The following is a 22,152-nucleotide window of genomic DNA, read 5'->3' as shown; positions in this document are numbered from 1 at the left end:
TAATAATATGCAGACATTAAAAATTAATTTTAAAGTTTGATGCCATAGAGAAATGTTTATGATAAGTTAAAAAGCAGACTCCACCAACACTACACAACCTTTTCCAGAAAATAAAAGAGAAGGAAATACCTCCTATTTCATTGTATGGGCCCAGCAAAACCAGATAAAGATAGTACAAGAAAAGAAAACTAGGCTAATATCCTGGGTGATCACAGATGCAAAAGTCCTCAAGAAAATATGATCAATTCAAATCCAGGAAGATATACCATGAAAAACACACCCTTGTCACCATATTAACCGTCTGAAGAAGAAAAACCATGGGATCAAACCATTTAATGCAGAAAAAGCATGTGATGAACTTCAATACCCACCTCTGATAAAAAGTCTCAACAAACTAGGACTCCAGTGTCAAAACATTACATACTGTAGAATTCCATTTGTATGACATTCTAAAAACTATAGTGAACAGAAAACAAGGGGTTTAGGGATGGGGGAGGGTGTGATTACAAAGGGATAGTTTGAGGGAGTTTTGAGGGGTGATATTTCTGTTCTGCATCCTGTCAGTCAGTTCCACTATATGTTAGTTGCTTTTAATTTTAAAAGCAGGATTCAAGACACTATGTACAGTATTACATCAATTTTAAAATATGTAAGAGAGGAAGTATACCACAATGTTGGAAAACACTGAAACTGACCTGTCCTCATGCCCAGATTTATCAAAAGTAGGTTCAATGAGTTTTCTTTCTGCACATACGCCAACAAACATTTGTGATTTCAAAGGATCAAACCATAAAATCCCACACAGCAGGTCATTACTATCAGATTTTCAAAGCCAGGGTTGTTAAGGTCCTAGGAAACTTTGCTTTCTTTGGAACTCATGTTCAGATCACAGACTAGAATTACAACACCAGGGATGAAAATAGTGGAAATCTTGTAAACTCAAAGACCCCTAACAAGAAAAATCAATGGATACTAATTTCCAAAACGACCAATCATTCTCACGGCTATATGAGGTGACTACCCAGGTAGAAGGTAAGCCAAAATGTTAACTGCCTCCTAAAGCAAGCTAAGAGTGCCCCGAGAACCAATATTTCTGAGTAAACAAGTCTCTTATTTGCTACAGGAAGTAGCTCACGCAAAAATTCCCTCATTTTCCCCATTTAGTGACCACACTGCATGCCATATAATTCCCAGCAAAATGCCAGCAATTCAAAAACATTTCTGAATTTGAAATAATTTCACCCAGGCAATCTGCATTAAATATATTTCTGATGTGACCTTTCTGCTATTTTTTTCCTAAGTATTTACTAAGCAACGAGTCAGAAAACCAGGGTTCTGGCCCCAATTTAAATTCTCCTTCACATGAGTTTCCTCAAACATAAAATCAGATGTGAAAATACAAGGTCCCAAAGATTTCCATCTCCAGTATTCTACAACAGCCAACAAATAATGGTGAAAGCAGTGTTTCAAAGAGCATCTAAACTACTTGGAGGAACAAAGTACTTGAGTGAACTATTTTCACAGAGCATTCATTCGGAAATATTGTGCAAATGACAGAAAAAATTATTCATCAAGGAAACTGTTAGCTAGCCGTGCATGGCCTTTATCTGGCAGTTAGCTCAGGTTACTGTACCTGAAAGTAATCGAACTGCAGGGATTGAGAACCACCCACCAACGTCCGACCTAACTTCACTAATGCAAACTGACCTTCTTTACACTTGTCTCCCCTCCCAAAACTTATAAGCAGTCTTTGGAGTAGAACAACATTACTGGTGGTGGAATTTCCCTTAATTCTTTTTTTTTTCTTTTTTTTTTAACATCTTTATTGGAGTATAATTGCTTTACAATGGTATGCTAGGTTCTGCTGTATAACAAGGTGAGTCAGTTATATATAAATATATATCCCCATATCTCCTCCCTCTTGCATCTCCCTCCCACCCTCCCTATACCACCCCTTTAGGTGGTCACAAAACACCGAGCTGATCTCCCTGTGCTATGCAGCTGCTTCCCACTAGCTATCTATTTCACATTTGGTAGTGTATGTATGTCCATGCCACTCTCTCACTTCGTCCCAGCTTACCCCTCCCCCTCCCCGTGTCCTCAAGCCCATTCTCTACATCTGCGTCTTTATTCCTGTCCTGCCCCTACGTTCTTCATAACCATTTTTTTTTTTTTTAGATTCCATATACATGTGTTAGCATACGGTATTTGTTTTTCTCTTTCTAACTTACTTCACTCTGTATGACACACTCTAGGTCCATCCACCTCACTACAAATAACTCAACTTTGTTTCTTTTTATGGCTGAGTAATATTCCATTGTATATATGTGCCACAGCTTCTTTATCCATTCATCTGTCGATGGACACTTAGGTTGCTTCCACGTCCTGGCTATTGTAAACAGTGCTGCAATGAACATTGGGGTACATGACTCTTTTTGAATTATGGTTTTCTCAGGGTATATGCCCAGTAGTGGGATTGCTGGGTCGTAGTTCTATTTGTAGTTTTTTAAGGAACCTCCATACTGTTTTCCATAGTGGTTGTATCAATTTACATTCCCACCAACAGTGCAAGAGGGTTCCCTTTTCTCCACACCCTCTCCAGCATTTATTGTTTGTAGATTTTTTGATGATGGCCATTCTGACTGGTATGAGGTGATACCGCACTGTAGTTTTGATTTGCGTTTCTCTAATGATTAGTGATGTTGAGCATCCTTTCATGTGTTTGTTGGCAATCTGTATATCTTCTTTGGAGAAATGTCTATTTAGATCTTCTCCCCATTTTTGGATTCGGTTGTTTGTTTTTTTGATATTGAGCTGCATGAGCTGCCTGTATATTTTGGAGATTAATCCTTTGTCAGTTGCTTCATTTGCAAATATTTTCTCCCATTCTGAGGGTTGTCTTTTCGGCATGTTTATGGTTTCCTTTGCTGTGCAAAAGCTTTTAAGTTTCATTAGGTCCCAATTTTTATTGTTTTTATTTCCATTTCTCTAGGAGGTGGGTCAAAAAGGATCTTGCTGTGATGTTAAGCCATAGAGTGTTCCGCCTATGTTTTCCTCTAAGAGTATTATAGTGTCTGGCCTTATATTTAGTTCTTTAATCCATTCTGAGCTTACTTTTGTGCTTGGTGTTAGGAAGTGTTCTAATTTCATTCTTTTACATGTAGCTGTCCAGTTATCCCAGCACCACGTATTGAAGAGGCTGTCTTTTCTCCATTGTATACTTTTGCCTCCTTTATCAAAGATAAGGTGACCATATCTGTGTGGGTTTATCTCTGGTCTTTCTATCCTGTTCCATTGATCTATATTTCTGTTTTAGTGCCAGTACCATATTGTCTTGATTACTGCAGCTTTGTAGTATAGTCTGAAGTCAGGGAGTCTGATTCCTCCAGCTCCGTTTTTCTTTCTCAAGATTGCTTTGGCTATTCGGGTCTTTTGTGTTTCCATACAAATTGTGAAATTTTTTATTCTAGTTCTGTGAAAAACGCCATTAGTAGTTTGATAGGGATTGCACTGAATCTGTAGATTGCTTTGGGTAGTAGAGTCATTTTCACAATGTTGATTCTTCCAATCCAAGAACATGGTATATCTCTCCATCTGTTTGTATCATCTTTATTTTCTTTCATCAGTGTCTTACAGTTTTCTGCATACAGGTCTTTTGTCTCCATAGGTAGCTTTATTCCTAGGTATTTTATTCTTTATGTTGCAATGATAAATGGGAGTGTTTCCTTAATTTCTCTTTCAGAATTTTCATCATTAGTGTATAGGAATGCAAGAGATTTCTGTGCATTAATTTTGTATCCTGCTACTTTACCAAATTCTTTGATTAGCTCTAGTAGTTTTCTGGTAGCATATTTGGGATTCTCTATGTATAGTACCATGTCATCTGCAAACAGTGACAGTTTTACTTCTTCTTTTCTGAGTTGAATTCCTTTTATTGCTTTTTCTTCTCTGATTGCTGTGGCTAAAACTTCAAAAACTATGTCGAATAATAGTGGTGATAGTGGGAAACCTTGTCTTGTTCCTGATCTTACTGGAAATGGTTTCAGTTTTTCACCATTGAGAATGATGTTGGCTGTGGGTTTGTCATATACGGCCTTTATTATGTTGAGGTAAGTTCCCTCTATACCTACTTTCTGGAGAGTTTTTTGTTTGTTTGTTTTATTTGTGGTACGCAGGCCTCTCACTGTTGCGGCCCCCCCTTGTTACGGAGCACAGGCTCCAGACGCGCAGGCCCAGCGGCCATGGCTCACGGGCCCAGCCACTCCGCGGCATGTGGGATCCTCCTGGACCAGGGTACAAACCCGTGTCCCCTGCATCGGCAGGTGGACTCTCAACCACTGTGCCACCAGGGAAGCCCACCTGGAGAGTTTTTATCATAAATGGGTGTTGAATTTTGCCAAAAGCTTTTTCTGCATCTACTGAGATGATCATATGGTTTTTATCCTTCATTTTGGTAAGATGGTTTATCACATTGATTGATTTACATATATTGAAGAATCCTTGCATTCCTGGGATAAACCCCACTTGATCATGGTGTATGATCCTTTTAATGTGCTGTTGGATTCTGCCTGCTAGTATTTTGTTGAGGATTTTTGCATCTATGTTCATCAGTGATATTGGCCTGTAGTTTTCTTTTTTTGTGACATCTTTGGTTTTGGTCTCAGGGTGATGGTGGCCTCGTAGAATGAGTTTGGGAGTGTTCCTCCCTCTGCTATATTCTGGAAGAGTTTGAGAAGGATAGGTGTTACCTCTTCTCTAAATGTTTGACAGAATTCGCCTGTGAATCCATCTGTTCCTGGACTTTTGTTTGTTGGAAGATTTTTAATCACAGTTTCAATTTCAGTGTTTGTGATTGGTCTGTTTATATTTTCTATTTCTTCCTGGTTCAGCCTCAGGAGGTTGTGTTTATCTAAGAATTTGTCCATTTCATCCAGGTTGTCCATTTTATTGGCATAGAGTTGCTTGTAGTAATCTCTCTGATCCTTTGTATTTCTGCACTGTCAGTTGTTACTTTTTCATTTCTAATTCTTTGATTTGAGTTTTCTCCCTTTTTTTCTTGATGAGTCTGGCTAATGGTTTATCAATTTTGTTTATCTTCTCAAAGAACCAGCTTTTAGTTTTACTGATCTTAGCTATTGTTTCCTTCATTTCTTTTTCATTTATTTCTCATCTGATCTTTATGATTTCTTCTGCTAACTTTGGGGGGTTTTTGTTCTTCTTTCTATAATTGTTTTAGGTGTCAGTTAGGTTGTTGGAGATGTTTCTTGTTTCTTGAGGTAGGATTGTATTGCTATAAACTTGCCTCTTAGAACTGCTTTTGCTGCAACCCATAGATTTTGGGTCGTCATGTTCTCATTGTCATTTGTTTCTAGGTATTTTTTGATTTCTTCAGTGATCTCTTCGTTATTTAGTAGTGTATTGTTTAGCCTCCATGTGTTTGTATTTTTTACAGATTTTTTCCTGTAATCTCATAGCGTTATGGTCAGAAAAGATACTTCATACGATTTCAATTTTCTTAAATTTACCAAGGCTTGATTTGTGACCCAAGATGTGATCTATTCTGGAGAATGTTCCATGAGCCCTTGAGAAGAAAGTGTATTCTGTTGTTTTTGGATGGAATGTCCTATAAATATCAATTAAGTCCATCTTGTTTAATGTATCATTTAAAGCTTGTGTTTCCTTATTTATTTTCATTTTGGATGATCTGTCCATTGGTGAAAGTGGGGTGTTAAAGTCCCCTACTATGACTGTGTTACTGTCGATTTCCCCTTTTATGGCTGTTAGCATTTGCCTTAAGTATTGAGGTGCTCCTATGCTGGGTGCATAAATATTTACAACTGTTATATCTTCTTCTTAGAAAGACCCCTTGATCATTATGTAGTGTCCTTCTTTGTCTCTTGTAATAGTCTTTATTTTAATAAAGTCTATTTTGTCTGATATGAGAATTGCTACTCCAGCTTTCTTATGATTTCCATTTGCATGGAATATCTTTTTCCATCCCCTCACTTTCAGTCTGTATGTGTCCCTAGGACTGAAGAGGGTCTCCTGTAGACAGCATATATACGGGTCTTGTTTCTGTATCCATTCAGCCAGTCTATGTCTTTTGGTTGGAGCATTTAATCCATTTACATTTAAGGCAGTTATCGATATGTATGTTCCTACTACCATTTTCTTAATTGTTTTGTGTTTGTTATTATAGGTCTTTTCCTTCTCTTGTGCTTCCTGCCTAGAGAAGTTCCTTTAGCAGTTGTTGTAAAGCTGGTTTCGTGGTGCTGAATTCTCTTAGCTTTTCCTTGCTTGTAAAGCTTTTGATTTCTCCGTTGAATCTGAACAAGATCCTTGCGGGGTAGAGTAATCTTGGTTGTAGGTTCTTCTCTTTCATCACTTTAAATATGTCCTGCCACTCCCTTCTGGCCTGCAGAGTTTCTGCTGAAAGATCAGCTGTTAACCTTATGGGGATTCCCTTGTATGTTATTTGTTGCTTTTCCCTTGCTGCTTTTAATATTTTTTCTTTGTATTTAATTTTTGGTAGCTTGATTTATATGTGTCTTGGCATGTTTTTCCTTGGATTTATCCTGTATGGGACTCTCAGTGCTTCCTGGACTTGATTGACTATTTCCTTTCCCATATAAGGGAAGTTTTCAACTATAATCTCTTCAAATATTTTCTCAGTCCCTTTCTTTTTCTCTTCTTCTTCTGGGACCCCTATAATTCGAATGTTGGTCCATTTAATGTTGTCCCAGAGGTCTCTGAGACTGTCCTCAATCGTTTTCATTCTTTTTTCTTTATTCTGCTCTGCAGTAGTTATTTCCACTATTTTATCTTCCAGGTCACTTATCCGTTCTTCTGCCTCAGTTATTCTGCTATTGATTCTGTCTAGAGAATTTTAAATTTCATTTATTGTGTTGTTCATCATTGTTTGCTCTTTAGTTCTTCCAGGTCCTTGTTAAACGTTTCTTGTATTTTCTCCACTCTATTTCCAAGATTTTGGATCATCTTTAGTATCATTACTCTGAATTCTTTTTCAGGTAGACTGCCTATTTCCTCTTCATTTGTTAGGTCTGGTGGGTTTTTATCTTGCTCCTTCATCTGCTGTATATTTTTCTGCCTTCTCATTTTGCTTAACTTACTGTGTTTGGGGTTTCCTTTTTGCAGGCTGCAGGTTCGTAGTTCCCGTTGTTTTTGGTGTCTGCCCCCAGTGGGTGAGGTTGGTTCAGTGGGTTGTGTAGGCTTCCTGGTGGAGGAGACTGGTGCCTGTGTTCTGGTGGATAAGGCTGGATCTTTTCTTTCTGATGGGCAGGACCACGTCCGGTGGTATGTTTTGGGGTGTCTGTGAACTTATTATTATTTTAGGCAGCCTCTCTGCTAATAGGTGGGGTTGTGTTCCTGTCTTGCTAGTTGTTTGGCATAGGATGTCCAGCACTGTAGCTTGCTGGTCGTGGAGTGCAGCTGAGTCTTAGCGTTGAGATGGAGATCTCTGAGAGAGCTTTCGTCGTTTGCTATTACGTGGGGCAGGGAGGTCTCTGGTGAACCGATGTCCTGAATTTGGCTCTCCCACCTCAGGGGCTCAGGCCTGACACCAGGCTGGAGCTCCAAGACTCTGTCAGCCACACGGCCAGGTATGTGGGGAGTTTCTTGCCTTTTGGGAAGTCTGAGGTCTTCTGCCAGCGTTCAGTAGGTGTTCTGTAGGAACTATTCCACGTGTAGGTGTATTTCTGATGTATTTGTGGGGAGAAAGGTGATCTCCACATCTTACTCCTCTGCCGTCTTCAATCTCTCCCTTAATTATTAAAGTTATAATTTTCTAATTAGCTTTATTTTGGGAGTAGGTGATAGGAGTTACTTAACATGACTGTTCCTTTTGTACAAAAAGGTACATGAAGTGTGTGTGGTTATAAAAGGGCAACACAAGTTATCCTTGTGATGTTGAATCAGTCCAATATTTTGACTGGGTTGGTTACAGGAACCTACACAGGTGATAAAACTGGATAGAATGTAATACACACACGCACGTGGGCGCACATGCACTGGAAAAAGAAACGGGAAATCTGAATAAAGTTCGTGGGTTGCATCACTGTTGCTACTCTGGTTATGACATTATACTCAAGTTTTGCAAGAATGTTACTATCGGAGGAAACATACAAGGGATCTCTTTGTATTCTCTCTTACAACTGCAGTGAGTCTACAATTATCCCTACACAGAAAATTCAATTAATAAAAAAGGATATGGTAAAAAACTATGCCTTCCCCCTACCCTGACCATTAGCCATCCCAGGAGGCAACAATTCTTACCAGTTTCATGTGCATAAGAGTTAAAAGAAAGAAAAGGAGGAGGGCAGGAAGGGAGGAGAGGAGGGAGGGAGGGAGACTTCAAGCAGCTTGGGATGGTCCTGCAATGTATCAAAATAAATTGTCAGCTCCTTCATACTCACAACTGCCCTTGAGTATAGAAGTGTTTCTGCTGAACGACCCCCTACATACACACAACCCCCACTTCATCTCCACTGGATTCACGGAAGTAACCAGGTCTTTGCCCACAGGACAGGGCACTGGGTGACCCTCCTCTGGGAAATCTCACCACCCCATGATAAAGATCTAAAACTAGAGAAAGGAGCATTGCCCAGTGACATGGCCCAGTCAGATCACCTTACAGAGGCACCATGAGCAGACCCTCCTATGTGCATAGTTCCCAATCCTCTTGTTAATGGCCTCACTTAAATATGAGTAGAGGCCAAAGATCCCTTGACATAAGAAGAAAGCACATAATATGAAAAATAACAACAAACAGACAACAGCAACTTGGAGAGAGTCCATACAAAGAAAAGAAAACCTCGAAGACTACTATTAATATACTTTGGGGGGCTTCCCTGGTGGCGCAGTGGTTGAGAGTCTGCCTGCCGATGCAGGGGACACGGGTTCGTGCCCCGGTCCGGGAGGATCCCACATGCCGCGGAGTGGCTGGGCCCGTGAGCCATGGCTCCTGAGCCTGCGCGCCTAGAGCCTGTGCTCCGCAATGGGAGAGGCCACAACAGTGAGAGGCCCGTGTACTGCAAAAAATAAATAAATAAATATATATATGTGTGTGTGTGTGTGTGTGTGTGTGTGTGTGTATATATATATATATATACACACACACACACACACATACAGACACACAAACACTTTGGGATATAAGAAATTATACTGTATTGATGAGGCAGAACAGGATGGTACTAAAAATAATTTTCAGAGGAAAAAGGAGCTCTTGGAAGTTAAAAATATGACAGCAGAAATCAAAAGCTCAGCATAAGAATTAGAAGGTATGGCTAAGAAAACCTAAAGAAATTAGAGTAAAAGGATGAGAAAGAAACAGGAGAGAAGAGATAAGAAAATCAGAAGATCAATGCAGGAAGTCAAACACCCAAATAATAGGTAATCCAGAAAGAGTAAAGAGAGAATTTAGGATGGAGGAAATAACAAAAGACAAGTTCCCAGACCTGAAGGACTAAGTTTCCAGATTAAAAGAACCAAGCAAGTGTACCCAGGAAAATGCGTGAAAACAGAACCTCAACAGTCATCTAATTGTGATATGACTGAACATCAGGAACAAAGCAAAGAGCACACATGCTTTTAGAGGGGAAAAAACAGGTTTCATACAAAACAATTAAAAACTAGGACAGCGTCAGACTTCTCAGAGGCAACACCAGAGGCTGGAAGAGCCATGCCTTCAAAATTCTAAAGCAAATGTGCTCCAACCCAAACCCTTGATGCAACCTAAAGATCTTCTAAGTGTGGGGATAGAATTAATATATTTTCAAGTCCACAATGTCTCAAACCTTTGTTTTGTTATTTCCACACCCCCTGTCTTAGGAGGCACCATGAGTGTGTGATCCCAAAACTGCATACCAAAAATAAAGGAATAAACCAAGAAAGACACATGTGTGAGTTCCAGGAAAATCCCAATGCCCAGGCTACACCCTGGAGCATAACATCACAATCCCTGGGGGGGCAGGACCCAGACGTGAGGTTTACAGTTCCCCGGTGATTACAACAGGCACAGAAGATTGAGACCCACAGAACTAACCAAAGGTACAATTTTCACCCCCATGCATAACCTCACAGACCTTTATCTGTAGCAACTACTTATCATCTTGACTTTCAATCATCAGCTATATTCCACCTAGATGTCCTACCAGTAATCGAAGTCAAAATGCCCAAAAATGTGTATTTCATGTTCTTTCTTAAAAATGGCACTAATAAAAAAAACTAAAAACAGAGTTACCCTATGATCCAGCAATCCCACTCTTGGGCATATAACTGGAGAAAATGCTAATTCGAAAAGATACATGCACCCCAGTGTTCACTGCAGCACTATTTGCAACAGCCAAGACATGGAAACAACCTAAATGTCCAGTAGAGTAGTGGATAAAGATGTCGATATATACAATGGAATACTACTCAGCCATTAAAAAGAATGAAATAATGCCATTTGCAGCAACATGGATAGACTCAGAGATTATCATACTAAGTGAAGTAAGCCAAACAGAGAAAGACAAGTATCATTTAATATCACTTATATGTGAAATCTAAAAAAAAGATACAAATGAACTTATTTACAAAACAGAAACAGGCTCACAAACACAGAAAACAAACTTATGGTTATCAAAGGGGCAACGGGCTGGGGGAGGGATAAATTAGGAGTATGGGATTAACAGATACAGACTACTATTTATAAAATAAACAACAAGGTCCCACTGTAATGCACAGGGAATTATATTCAATATCTTGGAATAAACTATAATGGAAAAGAATCTGAAAAAGAATATATAAAAAAATGGTGCTTGTGAGTTCTTGATGTCCACTGTGACGCCCCCTTTCTACTGGTCGCCCATGCCCTTTGTTCTTAGGTCAAAATTTTGCACAAGAAACCTGTTTGTTACTTCCTGTCCTTCACAAGTTCAGTTTCATGTCACCAAAGTGAAAATGACTTCTGCTCAGGCCAAACAATGCAGAAAGCACAAAGAGAAAAATGAAAAGAAAAATACAAAGTTGCAATGCGAAATTCCCCTGAACTAGGTCACTGATGAGCTGACTTTATATGTTCCCCCTCTCCCAGAAATGAAGAGTGACTGACAAGCGAGAATAATGGCTGGATCTCACCATTTGAATAAGCAACTTGTATGGGTCTGGACAGCTCCAGAAATGACGAGGGCCCTTCCCCTGTTCCCTGGAACACTCAGCTAAACTCTACGCTCTAGATTCACAGGGTCAGGACCAACCTGCTCCATGGTCACGGACGGGTCCAGGCAAGCTGCATTTCTATCCAAGTCTCAAATACCCCTGCACTAGCATTCTCATCCCACCTCTCCCCTTTCTACACATGGATCTCGTTAAAAGGTTGAGGCTTCATGGAGGGTCTGTGCCTAACACTTGATCAACCTGCTGCAGTCTCCCACCATGCTGGGTACCAATGTATTTACATCTTCACCTGCAGTAAATGAGAGAAGTGGTCTCCCTTGCACCTTTGCCAACACTTCATTTTCATTTTTGCTAGTCTGATATTGAAAAATGATAACCCATAATTTTAAAATTTATATATCTCTGGTTACTATCAAGGCTGAGGATTTTTACTTGTGCCTCTTGGCCATTTGCAATTTGTTTGGTTGGTTTTGCAAATTCCCTTCCCATTTCTTTTACCTATCTTTCTATAAGTTTGTTTTTGTTTTCCATTCTTCACCAACCTAATTCCTTTATTTTCCAGGTTCCAGCTTCTCCTGATCACCAGCATCTCCTCCATGCCATGTTGTATTTCTCATAATTCTTGAAAATTAGTCGTTCAATGCCTCTCTTCCCACTAAAGTCTGAGCACCACGAGGATACTCTGGGTATCCGTCTCAGACACAGCTGTCACCCCAGCCACATGTTTACTGAATGAAGGAGAGAAGGTCCCTGTATCTTACACCAGTTGGGTCTGGGAAGAAACTGCTGCTGTTAAGGGAATTTCATAAGGGACCGTTTACAAAGGTGGGGGCAGGGTTGGGAAGACCAGTGAGGGAGGGTGAAGCCCCCAGGACGCACAACAGTGAAGAGCATCACCAGCCCAGGGATGAGGATGAAGAGAGAACAGCAGGTAGACTGAGACCTAACAGGAGGAAGAAGTCTGGAAGATGCCATCCAAGTCTGGGAAATCATGACTCCATGGTTTAAACTGCCCAAAGATACCCATCACCGCTTCACTCATAGAAAACCTTCTTCCACTGAATCCTCAATCCTTGAAATTCTCAAATCCCACACGAGGACACCATGTTTGAGACCACTGCAAACGAGAAACAAAAACCACTGCCAAATAAGCTCTACAGAAACTGAAGGCAGGAAGAGGCGAGAAAACTCGAATTCCCTTCTTGGCAGGACTACCCATTGGCTCTGCGACTTCAGGGACATTTTCTGAACTCCCCGGACCTTAGTTCCCTCATTATAAAAGTCTACATACTGTTATTTCCCCCTCTGAAATTGTTTTGCTCAAGGAAGAGAAATCTCCTTAAGGAAAAAGAGCGTTGCCAAAATCCTATCCTATCAGCCAACTTCCACCAGGCCTTGGAATCCTTAGCAAATGGCTGGTTTTGCAATTCTTTTGGCTTTGCCAACCCTCCAGGGTAAAAAAAAATCTTCCCACAAGGATTTAAGGCTCACAAGGGGAGGAAATCTTTGAGAAAAATCTGGGTTGATGAGCAGCTAAGAAAAGCCAGGAGGAAGGAGACACATCTATATATGTTTAGGCAGAAAATAGAAAAGGTTGAAAAGGAATGTTTTTCTAAAATACTGCTTCTATGAAAGCAACCTTCTGTTACTCCTTTACTCCCGAGTCAACTGAAAAAGGCAGTGTGATTCCCATTTTCTATTCGAGTCCTCCTAGGCTGGGGCTAGGGACGCAGAGGCATGCAGCTCTGATGCAGGCAGGCTTGAATTCAAACCCTGCCACTTAATGAAGTGGCTCTGATGGAGGCTCTCACCTTTCTCAGCTCAGGGTCAGTCCATGAAAAATGGGTAACAACACTGAATTTGCTGGATTGGAGGCAGAACTAGAAGTCATGAAAATACAGTGTGCCCGTAAGTGGGCCTCTGATATGCAGTCGCTAGGTTTATCACAGGCACTGTCGCTCAGACATCAAAGCAGCTTCCGTGCTTAACAAATGCCTTTTGAGCATCTACTCTGGGTGGGGTGATGGGGTGACAAAGGTGAGGAAAGGTCACAGGATCCCTGACCTCCTGGAGCTTAGACTCTGGTGAAGAGGAGATGGTACTCAAATCATAACCAAAGAAACACATAATTGCCAACAAAATGCTACAAAGGTAAAACAGAGTGTGTTCAGAGAGCAAACAGGCCAGTGGGGGACCAGGTCTAGTCCGGAAGCTCTTGGGCCTGGAAGTGAAGGATGCAGGCTGAACTAGCTGGGGTGGTAACAGTGGGACCAGCAGGCGCTAGAGGTCTAGGGCCAGAAGCATCCCCCTTCTGAGGAGCAGAAGAAAGGCCTTAGTGGTGATGCACGGACAGGGGAGGGCAGGGAGGGAAGAAAGAGCTGGAGAGTCCAGCCAGCCCTCCCAGGAAGCCACAGGAGGGACCGAAAGGTCATGGTCAGGGTCTTCTGAGGGGCGGGGAGCCACAAAGCTAAATGCGAGCTCTCAGCTCTGCCACTGAAATGTGCAGTTCAAATCCCCACTGCAGCCGCTCTTCAAATATCATCTCTGGACCCAACCAGGTAAGGCGAGCAGCATGATTGGATGGTCTTTCAATAGCAATTGTATACACACACACACACACACACACACACACACACATACATACACATATACACATATACACACATGGACACACACATATATACACATGTACATATACGCACACATATGCATACACACATGTATATGCACACATATATGCATACATGCACATATACGTACACACGCATAAATACGCACATATAAGCATACGTACATACACATACATATACACGCACATACACGCATATACATACACACACGTATATATGTGTGTGTGTATGTATGTATGTATTATTTGCCTCTTACCATCTTGGGGAATGTCTACAATCACTCCTAAGTTATCATCCTTTTAAGATCCTGGTTTTCCAAAGATGGCCACAACAGCATCTCCCATCACATGTGCTCACCTTACCCTGTATCCTGACAATCCTCCATGGAGTAAGTGGTGGCATCAACGTCCCCTCTCCTCGAACTCGGGTTGACATGTCACTGCCCTAACCAACAGAAAATAGTGGCAGTGGCACTACGCAACACCTGAGGCTGACACATAAAAATGCCAGGCACGTCCACCTTGTTCTCCTGGACCCCAGCTGCCACGCTCCGGGGAAGTTCAACCAAGGCACGTGGAGAGGCCACACGTAGGTGATCCGGCAGCTGAGGGTCCAGCCAACAACCCTCATCAACCCCAGACACGGGAGTGATGTTGCCTCCAAATGACTGCAGACCCAGCCGCCAAGTCCCCCAGGCCCTCAGTGTCTCCAGCTGAGGCCCCAGACACCACGGAACAGAGGCATCCCCACCAGGCCCTGACCAAGTCCCTGACACAAAGTATCCTTGAGTAAAAACATGAAAGAGTCGTTTTACACCACTATTTGGGGGTGATCTGTTATGTAGCAACAGCAGCTGAGCCAAAGAGTACCTCAAAATTTATACGTATGTACCTGTGTATGACTGTCCTCCTTCACTATTCACCACCCTAGGGACCTTTAGGAGGGGATGTCTCTAATTACTCCCAAGTTAGGACCTCTGGGCTTTGTCCACACCACTTACGGAAAAAGAGGACCAGGTTTCTTACTGCAAAGAAAAATTAAACACTTTTATTAAACTACTCAAAACATACAAAGTGATCCATTCACACTGCAAAAAAATAAAAGAAAATCGTGTTAGCACATCTGACACCTTATTTCAACTGGCTCTGAAAACAGATCAAAACCAAGATCTTCATCAACAACAACTAAATAGGGCACCGAGGGCTCTTCTTTCCTTGTCCACCACTGGAAGCTCAAGTGTCTGCAGCTTCAAGGAGGCAACGCATAGAAAGGGGACTTAGCCCAGGGCCTGGCACTTAAGAGCCTGCCAAATTCCGGTTAATATTATTATTGCTTTTGTTGTGAGAATTAACATTTTTCTTGATTCCAGTGCTAATTCTTCCTGACTTAAGCTTAACAATGCTCCTGTCCCATCTGAGCAGGAAAGAATCTATACTGAGTTTGGTTAGATGTCCTGAAAGGGATCTCCGATTCCATACAATTAGAAATGTTATACAAGATTATATAACATAACTTCCACACATCTCTATTCTGGTTTGGTAAAAGAACTGTCCTTTTTATTTAAAAAAAAGAAAACTCAATATATGTTAGAAAAGAGGCTTCTGAGAAATAACACTTAATCACTGCATGGTTTTCAAGGTGAATAAATAAAAATATCACCTTTGATAATTATGAAGGTACCCCCCCCATGTGGTTATATAAATATTACAAAGCTACACCCAGATGGTGGCATGAATACCAGGGGACACAGGTGGGATCAAAGAGCCAGGTCACCTCACGTTGGTTTCTTCCTCTGCTCCCCAACTGCTGTGTGACCTTAAGCGAATCACTTGGCCTCTCCAAGTCACGGTGCCTTTAATACAAGGCTAAATTCCAAACACTTCAGCCATACTGAAGGACCCTCAAGTACAGCATCCCCTACGTTTCCGGGGTAAAAGTCATTATTCACATGGTTAAGGATGCTGAATGGCAACCCCTCAAGCAAAATAATCACTTGCAGATTCACACACATTAATCAGTATCTTAAAAAATTATCTCGAAAAACCTGGGCCTTGTGAAATCTTGCTGTGCATCATGTAATGAAATTATCAATATCTAGTGGAAGAAAAGGTGATCTGAGACAGAATTACAACTAGTATGCCATCCGCCGGCCCGATGGTACACACTCCCCCCACTGACGTTCACTGTTATCTTCAGTTACTGGGCTGGGGGTCTTCTCACGTGCCACATTTATGGGAGCGGGTGGAGAGGCAGAAGGAGAATGTGGATGGGGACTCCCTGGCGGTTCAGTGGTTAGAACTCTGTGCTTCCACTGCAGGGGGCACGGGTTCGATCCCTGGTCAGGGAACTAAGATCCCGCATGCTGAGCAGCACATGGTGCGGCCAAGAAAAATAAAATAAAATTTAAAGAAAAAGAATGTGGATGGAAGGAAGGAGAAGACAGATCAAGGGAAGGTATGGAGGAAAGGGCTGTGCATGAGTCCCTAACAGGACCATTTCTGTCCATCTCCAAATGACATCTAGTCACCAAGTTTCAAGCTTGCTGAGTGTCTGACACCCCCTCCCTCCGAACATCCCAGCTTTCCCAGGGCCCAGGCAGCCCCCTGCCACTGACGGACTTAACCACCTGGGTCACATCCTCTATCCAGAAAAATGTCTTTTGTAGCCTTGAAAGTGGTGGAATTCGATGGCTCAGAGAACCCCAACCTGCAGGAAAATGGCCGGCATGTAAGTGACTTGGAACTCCCCTTTCCAAAGGTGGCATGAAGTACGGACTGGCTTTGCACTCATCAAAACTGAGAAGATGAAAAGGGGCTTAATGAAAAGCCTCTTTCCGAGAATCGGCCAGGAACTGCTTTTGACAGGTCAGACTCTGCCCTTGGAGAGGTCGAGCCTCCCTCACCCGGCACGGTCACCTTCCTGAGGGCAGTCCTCATGGCCAGAGAGTCTGGGATCCAGGAGAAGTGGAGAGAACCCGGGAGTCTCAAGGGCTCCACTGAAGACCAGGACAGGCTCTCTCCTTTTACCATATATGCTGAAGTCGGCTAAGACCTGGACCAAGACCGACCATCTGCTTTCCCCACCAGGCACGAGACACTCAACTGGGGGAGGTCCCTATTTTAATTGATAGCACCCTTAAAAATATTTGACCATCACTATCAAAATGCCTTCATTCTGCACTTCATAACACCTTGTATTGGAGCTCCGTCTATCTTAACACCAAAGCCTGTATCTGGGACTGCTTTTCCTCACGACCATTTCCATGGCTGTTTTCCCAGGAACCGTGCCACTTGAATGGCCGGGACATAAAACCGTTTTACAACAGTTATTCTTCCAAGACTTTCCTCCGTTTCTTTGACAGCTGCACACCCAGGGTCCAAACTCTTTACCGTGGACAACTGTTGTGAGCACATTCCTCCACCAGGTCTATTTCAGCTCAAGAAAAGCCAAGGACAAAAATAAGACAAAAGTTGTGGGTAAAGGGGGCTCCCACCGCAGGGCACCCTGAGAGCAGTGAACAGAATGAGGGACAGTCCAGCCTAATGGCTTCTTCCCCGGCTGCAAGTCCACAAAAGGGATCCGTCTTGCCAGCGAGTGGTCAATGGAAGAGAACCAGTCCCAAACCCTAGCCGGGGGCCAGCACTTTGTTCCTATCAGGAGTTCCCCGCACCTGTTCTGGAAAGGCAGGGATGGAGCTTCCTACCCGGTCCATCCCGCCTGAGAGGTTTCGAGAACTGTATGCTCACCAGTCAACCAGCCCTCCCTCCACAAGCCAAGGAGTACACACAGGTGGTCACGGCGCACAGGGGCCCAAAGCTCACCAGGACAACTTTATTACTGGCCACGGGGCACTCGTTTAGGGGAACCGTCCCCGCCGCCGCCGCCGCCGCCCCCAGTCCCTCCCGCTCGTGGCAGGAAGGGCAGAGCCGGGAGGCACAGGTGAGGGTTCCCAGGGCAGCTAGGCGCCCAGCGTGCCTGCCGCGGCCCCACCGCGTGGTCCTCGCCTCCGGGGCCCCTCCGAGGGGCAGGGGGCGTCCTCGGCCCGGCACCCCCGCCCGCCGGCCCGGCCGGGGAGCCCGGCACCGCCGGAGCCGCAGCGCCCACTCGGGGCGGGCGGCGAGCACTCACCGTCGTGGTCCTGCATGCTCGACAGCGACCAGAGCAGCAGCGCCACCAGGGCCAGGAAGCCTATCTGGCTCAGCAGAAGGTCCCTCCGGCGGCTCCGGCGACGCTCGCGCTCCTCCTCGTCGGGCGACGGCATCCTCTTCGGGCGGCAGGGCAGCGGCCCCGGCTGGGGCCCCGGCGGGCGGCGGCCGCTCCGGTCGCGGGCGGCCGCGGCGGGCACGGCGGCTGGAGGCAGCTCCGCGCTCGGCGGCGGCGGCGGCGCGTCCTCGCTGCGCTCCCGCCCGGCGGCCGCCGCCTCCTCTTCTTCCTCCTGGCGGCCGCCGCGGGTCTCCCGGTCTTCGTCCTCGTCGTCGCTGTCGCTCAGTCCCTCCTCTTCCTCCTCCTCCTCCTTGTCGCCGCCGGCCCGCGCCGCAGCCTCCCGGCGCTCGGGGTCCCCGTCCTCCTCGCGCTCCATGGCTCCCACGCTCGGCGTCCGCGCTCGGCCTCGGGCGGCGGCGCGGCGGGGGCGGCGGGGGCGGCCGGGAGGCGGGGGCGGCGGCAGCCGAGGAGGAGGAGCGGGGAGGACCGGCGGGAGGAGGACCCGCCGCGGGCCAACGCGGCCGGCGGGCGAGGCCACCGGGGCTGCTCCGGCCTCGCGGGCTGCGGGAGCGCGTCGCGGGGCCGTCCACCTACTCCATGGTCCGCGCGCGGGGCCGGGGCCGAGCGGGGCCGAGCGCGCCGGGAGCTCGGGGCAAGGCGGCAGCCTGCGGCGACGCGGCGGCTCGGGCGCGGGCGCGGGCGCGGGCGGGGGGCAGCGGCGGGGACGCGGCGGCGCTGGCCAGCCCGGCGGAGAGGGGGCGCGTGGGGAGGAGACTGAGCCGGGGAGGGAGCCCCGCGCGCGGTCCTGCGCTCGTGCCGGCGCGGGAGGCCCCCTCTCGGGACACACGCGCAGCCGAGAGGCAGCTCTCTGGGAAAAAGGGTTCGCCCGAAACTTTCAGAGGAGCCGAGGGTCTCTCCGGCCCCCTCCCCACCCTGTGCCCGGAGAGGGGCGCCGCGAGTGCGCTTGGGTGCGCGCGCCCGGCCGCCGGGCTCGCTTCCTCCCGCGGGCCTCCTGGATTTCCCTCCGCCCCCTTGCGGGGATCCCCCTGCGCGCCCGGCTCGGGATCTGGAACAGGACTCCCCGGAGGCTCTTGGCTCACTGAGGATGTCCTGGCTCCCCCCTCTGGCCCGGGCTCACACTTCACTCGCGATCGTCCTGGACCAAGCCCAGGGCTGTGGCTGAGGGAAGGTGGGCAGCTGGCCCTGTCCTGGGTCAAGGCGGCCCTAGGGTCCCCAGCCAACCTCGGGAGGAGGCCCCTGCCTGCCCCCACCCCTGAGGTCAGAGCCCTAATCCCCCCACTCCTCTGCCCCCAGTTCTGCTCCAGCCGTCACCTGCAGCCCTGCAGAAGGTGCCCCGTGCAGAGAGGACATCTAGTGGTCTCAGGCACACCCACCCTCCTTCCTGGGGTTTCCGGCTTCCTCCCTGGTACCTGGCTTGGGCTGCTGGTTGGGATGGTGGATCTAGCCCCAAGGAGGAGGTAGGGCTGAAAACAGAAGGGCTTGTTCAAAAGAGGATCACTGAAATCCAGGTGACTTTCTCCGTGGAGTCCGGTCATATCAGGAAATCTAGCTGCATGCAGATGGTCCGGGAGGTGAGGAGGAAGGAGGGAAGCTCTGTACAGGGTTCTCCACTCCTAGGTCTTGGGAGGACCCACAGAGTCCAAGTGTGTTCCCACCTGTGGGTGACCTCCTGGCTCATGCCTCCCAGATGACACCCAACAGCATCTGGGGACAGCAGGTGATGGCAAAGCACAAAGCAGTCCTTCCTGGGTGGCTTCCTTACCACAGAGGGGTCATTTCACCCAACAAGCCTGGAAGATCTCGCTTCCTGGGCGTATCATTCCTTTACTCCTTTCTCGGCCTGGTGTCTTCCGGGATGCACCTCTCCTACGACCCCCTTGTGGTTGACCCTTCACTCCCACTCTGGTTGGTTACCAGGTACCGAGGAGGATTTAAACCGTGGAAGTTTGCCCAGGCTGAAGGCGGGGGAGGGTGGTTCTCCGTCAACATTCAGAGACATAGACAGGAAAGTTTAGGAGCTTGGAATACTATCCTTTATTCAACTAACCGGGAAAGACACTCAAATCGCTTTTTCTCGTGTAAATAGGAAAACTAAAAGTGAGAGAGGGAATCTGGAACTAATTGGGTTAGGGAATGAGCCACAGGCACAAGGAATTGTGTAATCTGGGGGTGGGAGAGGTGTCGGGGGAGGGAGCAGGAGGGAGGAGGGGAGAAACCAGGAGTTGGCAATTCCCTGGAAATGCTCTCCGCACCTGCACTGATGGGAAGAAAGGGAGGAAGGTTGGGGGAGGGGAGGGAGACAGAGAGATGAGAGATCACTCCCGGGGTGCCTAGTAATGATTTTTAGTTCATATTCATTTTGACAGGTTTCAGAGCAAAGTGGGGTGTAGCAGAGACAAAGACCCCTGAGAAGCCAACCACCCAGAGAAGAAAAATAGGCACTTCCGGTCCCCAGCCTGACAGCACCTTCGGCCGGTGGGTCCCTCACCCGGCACAGGGATGGCTCCCCACGCAGGAGGGAAGCACCCCCTCCCTCCAGCAGGCATGCTTGGGGGGCGGGGGTAGGGTTGGGGGCAGCAGGCTGTCAAGTCCTCTGGCAGCACTGGAGGAGGGAGACAGAACCCCCCGTGGGCTCCTCGTCCCAGGAAAACAGTTATTTTTGTCCTCCCTGCCCTCTCCCAGTCTCTGGAAGCTCCCCCAGGAAACGGAATTTTGGAAGGAACGGGAGCTGAAATAACTCATGTGCTATTTATCTTTCACCATCAGGAGCCTCATCAATCCCGAGGCAGCTTTTGCCTTTTATTTCTTAATCTGTTTGCATTTGATCTCACATTTTGTGCAAAGAGCCTCAGGGAGAAAATTCCAGGCCCTGATACATTAGTCTGAGAATTCGCTTGCTTGGAAAGAGAAGCAACACCCCAAGATGTGCCAGGGCCTGCACCCTTCCAAGAGCCATGCACGGCACCTCCTCGGCCTGGCACCCTGGGCTGGATGCTGGGGTCACCGTCCATGCCCCCGGTTGTTACCTCCTAAAATCATTCCAATTTTAGTTCCATGCAGAGACTTTGGACCGGTTATGAGGGCACAGAAGTGGTTTGTGTCTTTCTCATCGCTCTGCCTCCGTCACCAAGGACCACATGCACATGCTGATGTCAGCCCAGTGAGTGAGGCCCAGACCACCAGGGTCTTCTGTGCCCTCCGGCCTCCTTCCCAGGCTCCAGCCTCCCCTGCCAAGAGCGCCCAGACCTGACAGAGCAGTTCCCACAACAAGGCAGGGTTGTGCCTCTATAACACCAGACAAAGCCACCAATGGAGAGGGAGGAGAGGAGAAAATCAGGGGAGCCACTTGCTTGGTGAGGCAACAAGTCAGCCTCCTGGCTGTGGCCGCCTCTCACACAGGGAGACAAAACCTGAGCAAAGAGGACAGACGCTAAGTGTTCATAGAACACCTCCAAACACAATAAGGCCGACTGTCGGTGGATGGGAGAACAGGGAGAGACTCTTGCCTGGGTGACCCTGGGACAGCCCGTGGGTGTGGCACCCCCTTCATGTCTGCCTAGACACAAACTCCCAGGCCTCCCATCCCAGGCCTGGTCTGGTCAACATCAGTCACTCAGATGCCAACAAAACCCCAGCTTCACCAAGGGACGCCTGACCACTTATCCCTTCCCCATCCTTGTTTGATGCCCTCATCAAAAAGCTGGTAAAACTGCTCCTTCAGCCGCTTCCTGAGCTGTCGGCATTTCAAAGAGCACAAAACGTTCACTCCTAGTTGTGGGTGCATGTGTCCACACTCCAGGTCAGGAGGTGTGTGAGAGCACCCTCTCAGCAAGGTGGGGCTCACGGGATTTTTAATAGTTCAGTTAGACACGGACACACGGACTTAAAAGAAACTACTTGTTTTATTTTTTTTAATTTTTATTGGAGTATAGTTGATTTACAATGTTGTGTTAGTTTCACGTGTAAAGTGAATCAGTTACTTTATAACTGTTTCCAATTTTTATTTTTTTCCCCAATGATTGGCATTTGTTGAGTGATTTTGACTCACTACATGGATGTGACTGTAGATATTTTTTTCCTAGTGGACCACTGTCATAGTCAGAGCTGCCCATCATCTTTT

The 22,152-nt window shown here is 46.4% G+C and overlaps 1 protein-coding gene and 1 long non-coding RNA gene across 7 annotated transcripts in view; one reads left to right on the top strand and one right to left on the bottom strand.

The window, feature by feature from the left end:
• The window catches only part of SLC24A3 (solute carrier family 24 member 3), a 464,741-nt gene extending 445,926 nt beyond the window's left edge, over positions 1-18,815 (bottom strand). For all 6 annotated transcript variants that reach the window (XR_003435148.1, XR_003435147.1, XM_027118082.1 and 3 more), the window contains exon 1: positions 17,937-18,815. Coding sequence is in view for 4 of the 6 variants with exons in the window: in XM_027118082.1 (XP_026973883.1) it covers positions 17,937-18,387 (451 nt within the window). In the remaining 2 variants the exon portion in view is untranslated. The remainder of the gene's footprint in view (positions 1-17,936) is intronic.
• Positions 18,816-18,821: 6 nt separating this feature from the next.
• Positions 18,822-22,098, top strand: LOC113626445 (uncharacterized). The gene is made up of 3 exons (XR_003435155.1): positions 18,822-19,200; positions 19,326-20,507; positions 21,083-22,098. It is a non-coding gene; the product is annotated as an uncharacterized LOC113626445 (long non-coding RNA).
• Positions 22,099-22,152: the final 54 nt, after the last annotated feature.

This window comes from Aethalodelphis obliquidens, unplaced genomic scaffold (genome assembly GCF_003676395.1).
Source record: "Aethalodelphis obliquidens isolate GAN/ISIS:26980383/991018 unplaced genomic scaffold, ASM367639v1 scaffold18, whole genome shotgun sequence".
Lineage (NCBI taxonomy): Eukaryota > Metazoa > Chordata > Mammalia > Artiodactyla > Delphinidae > Aethalodelphis > Aethalodelphis obliquidens.
This window is presented reverse-complemented; position numbering and strand designations above follow the sequence as displayed.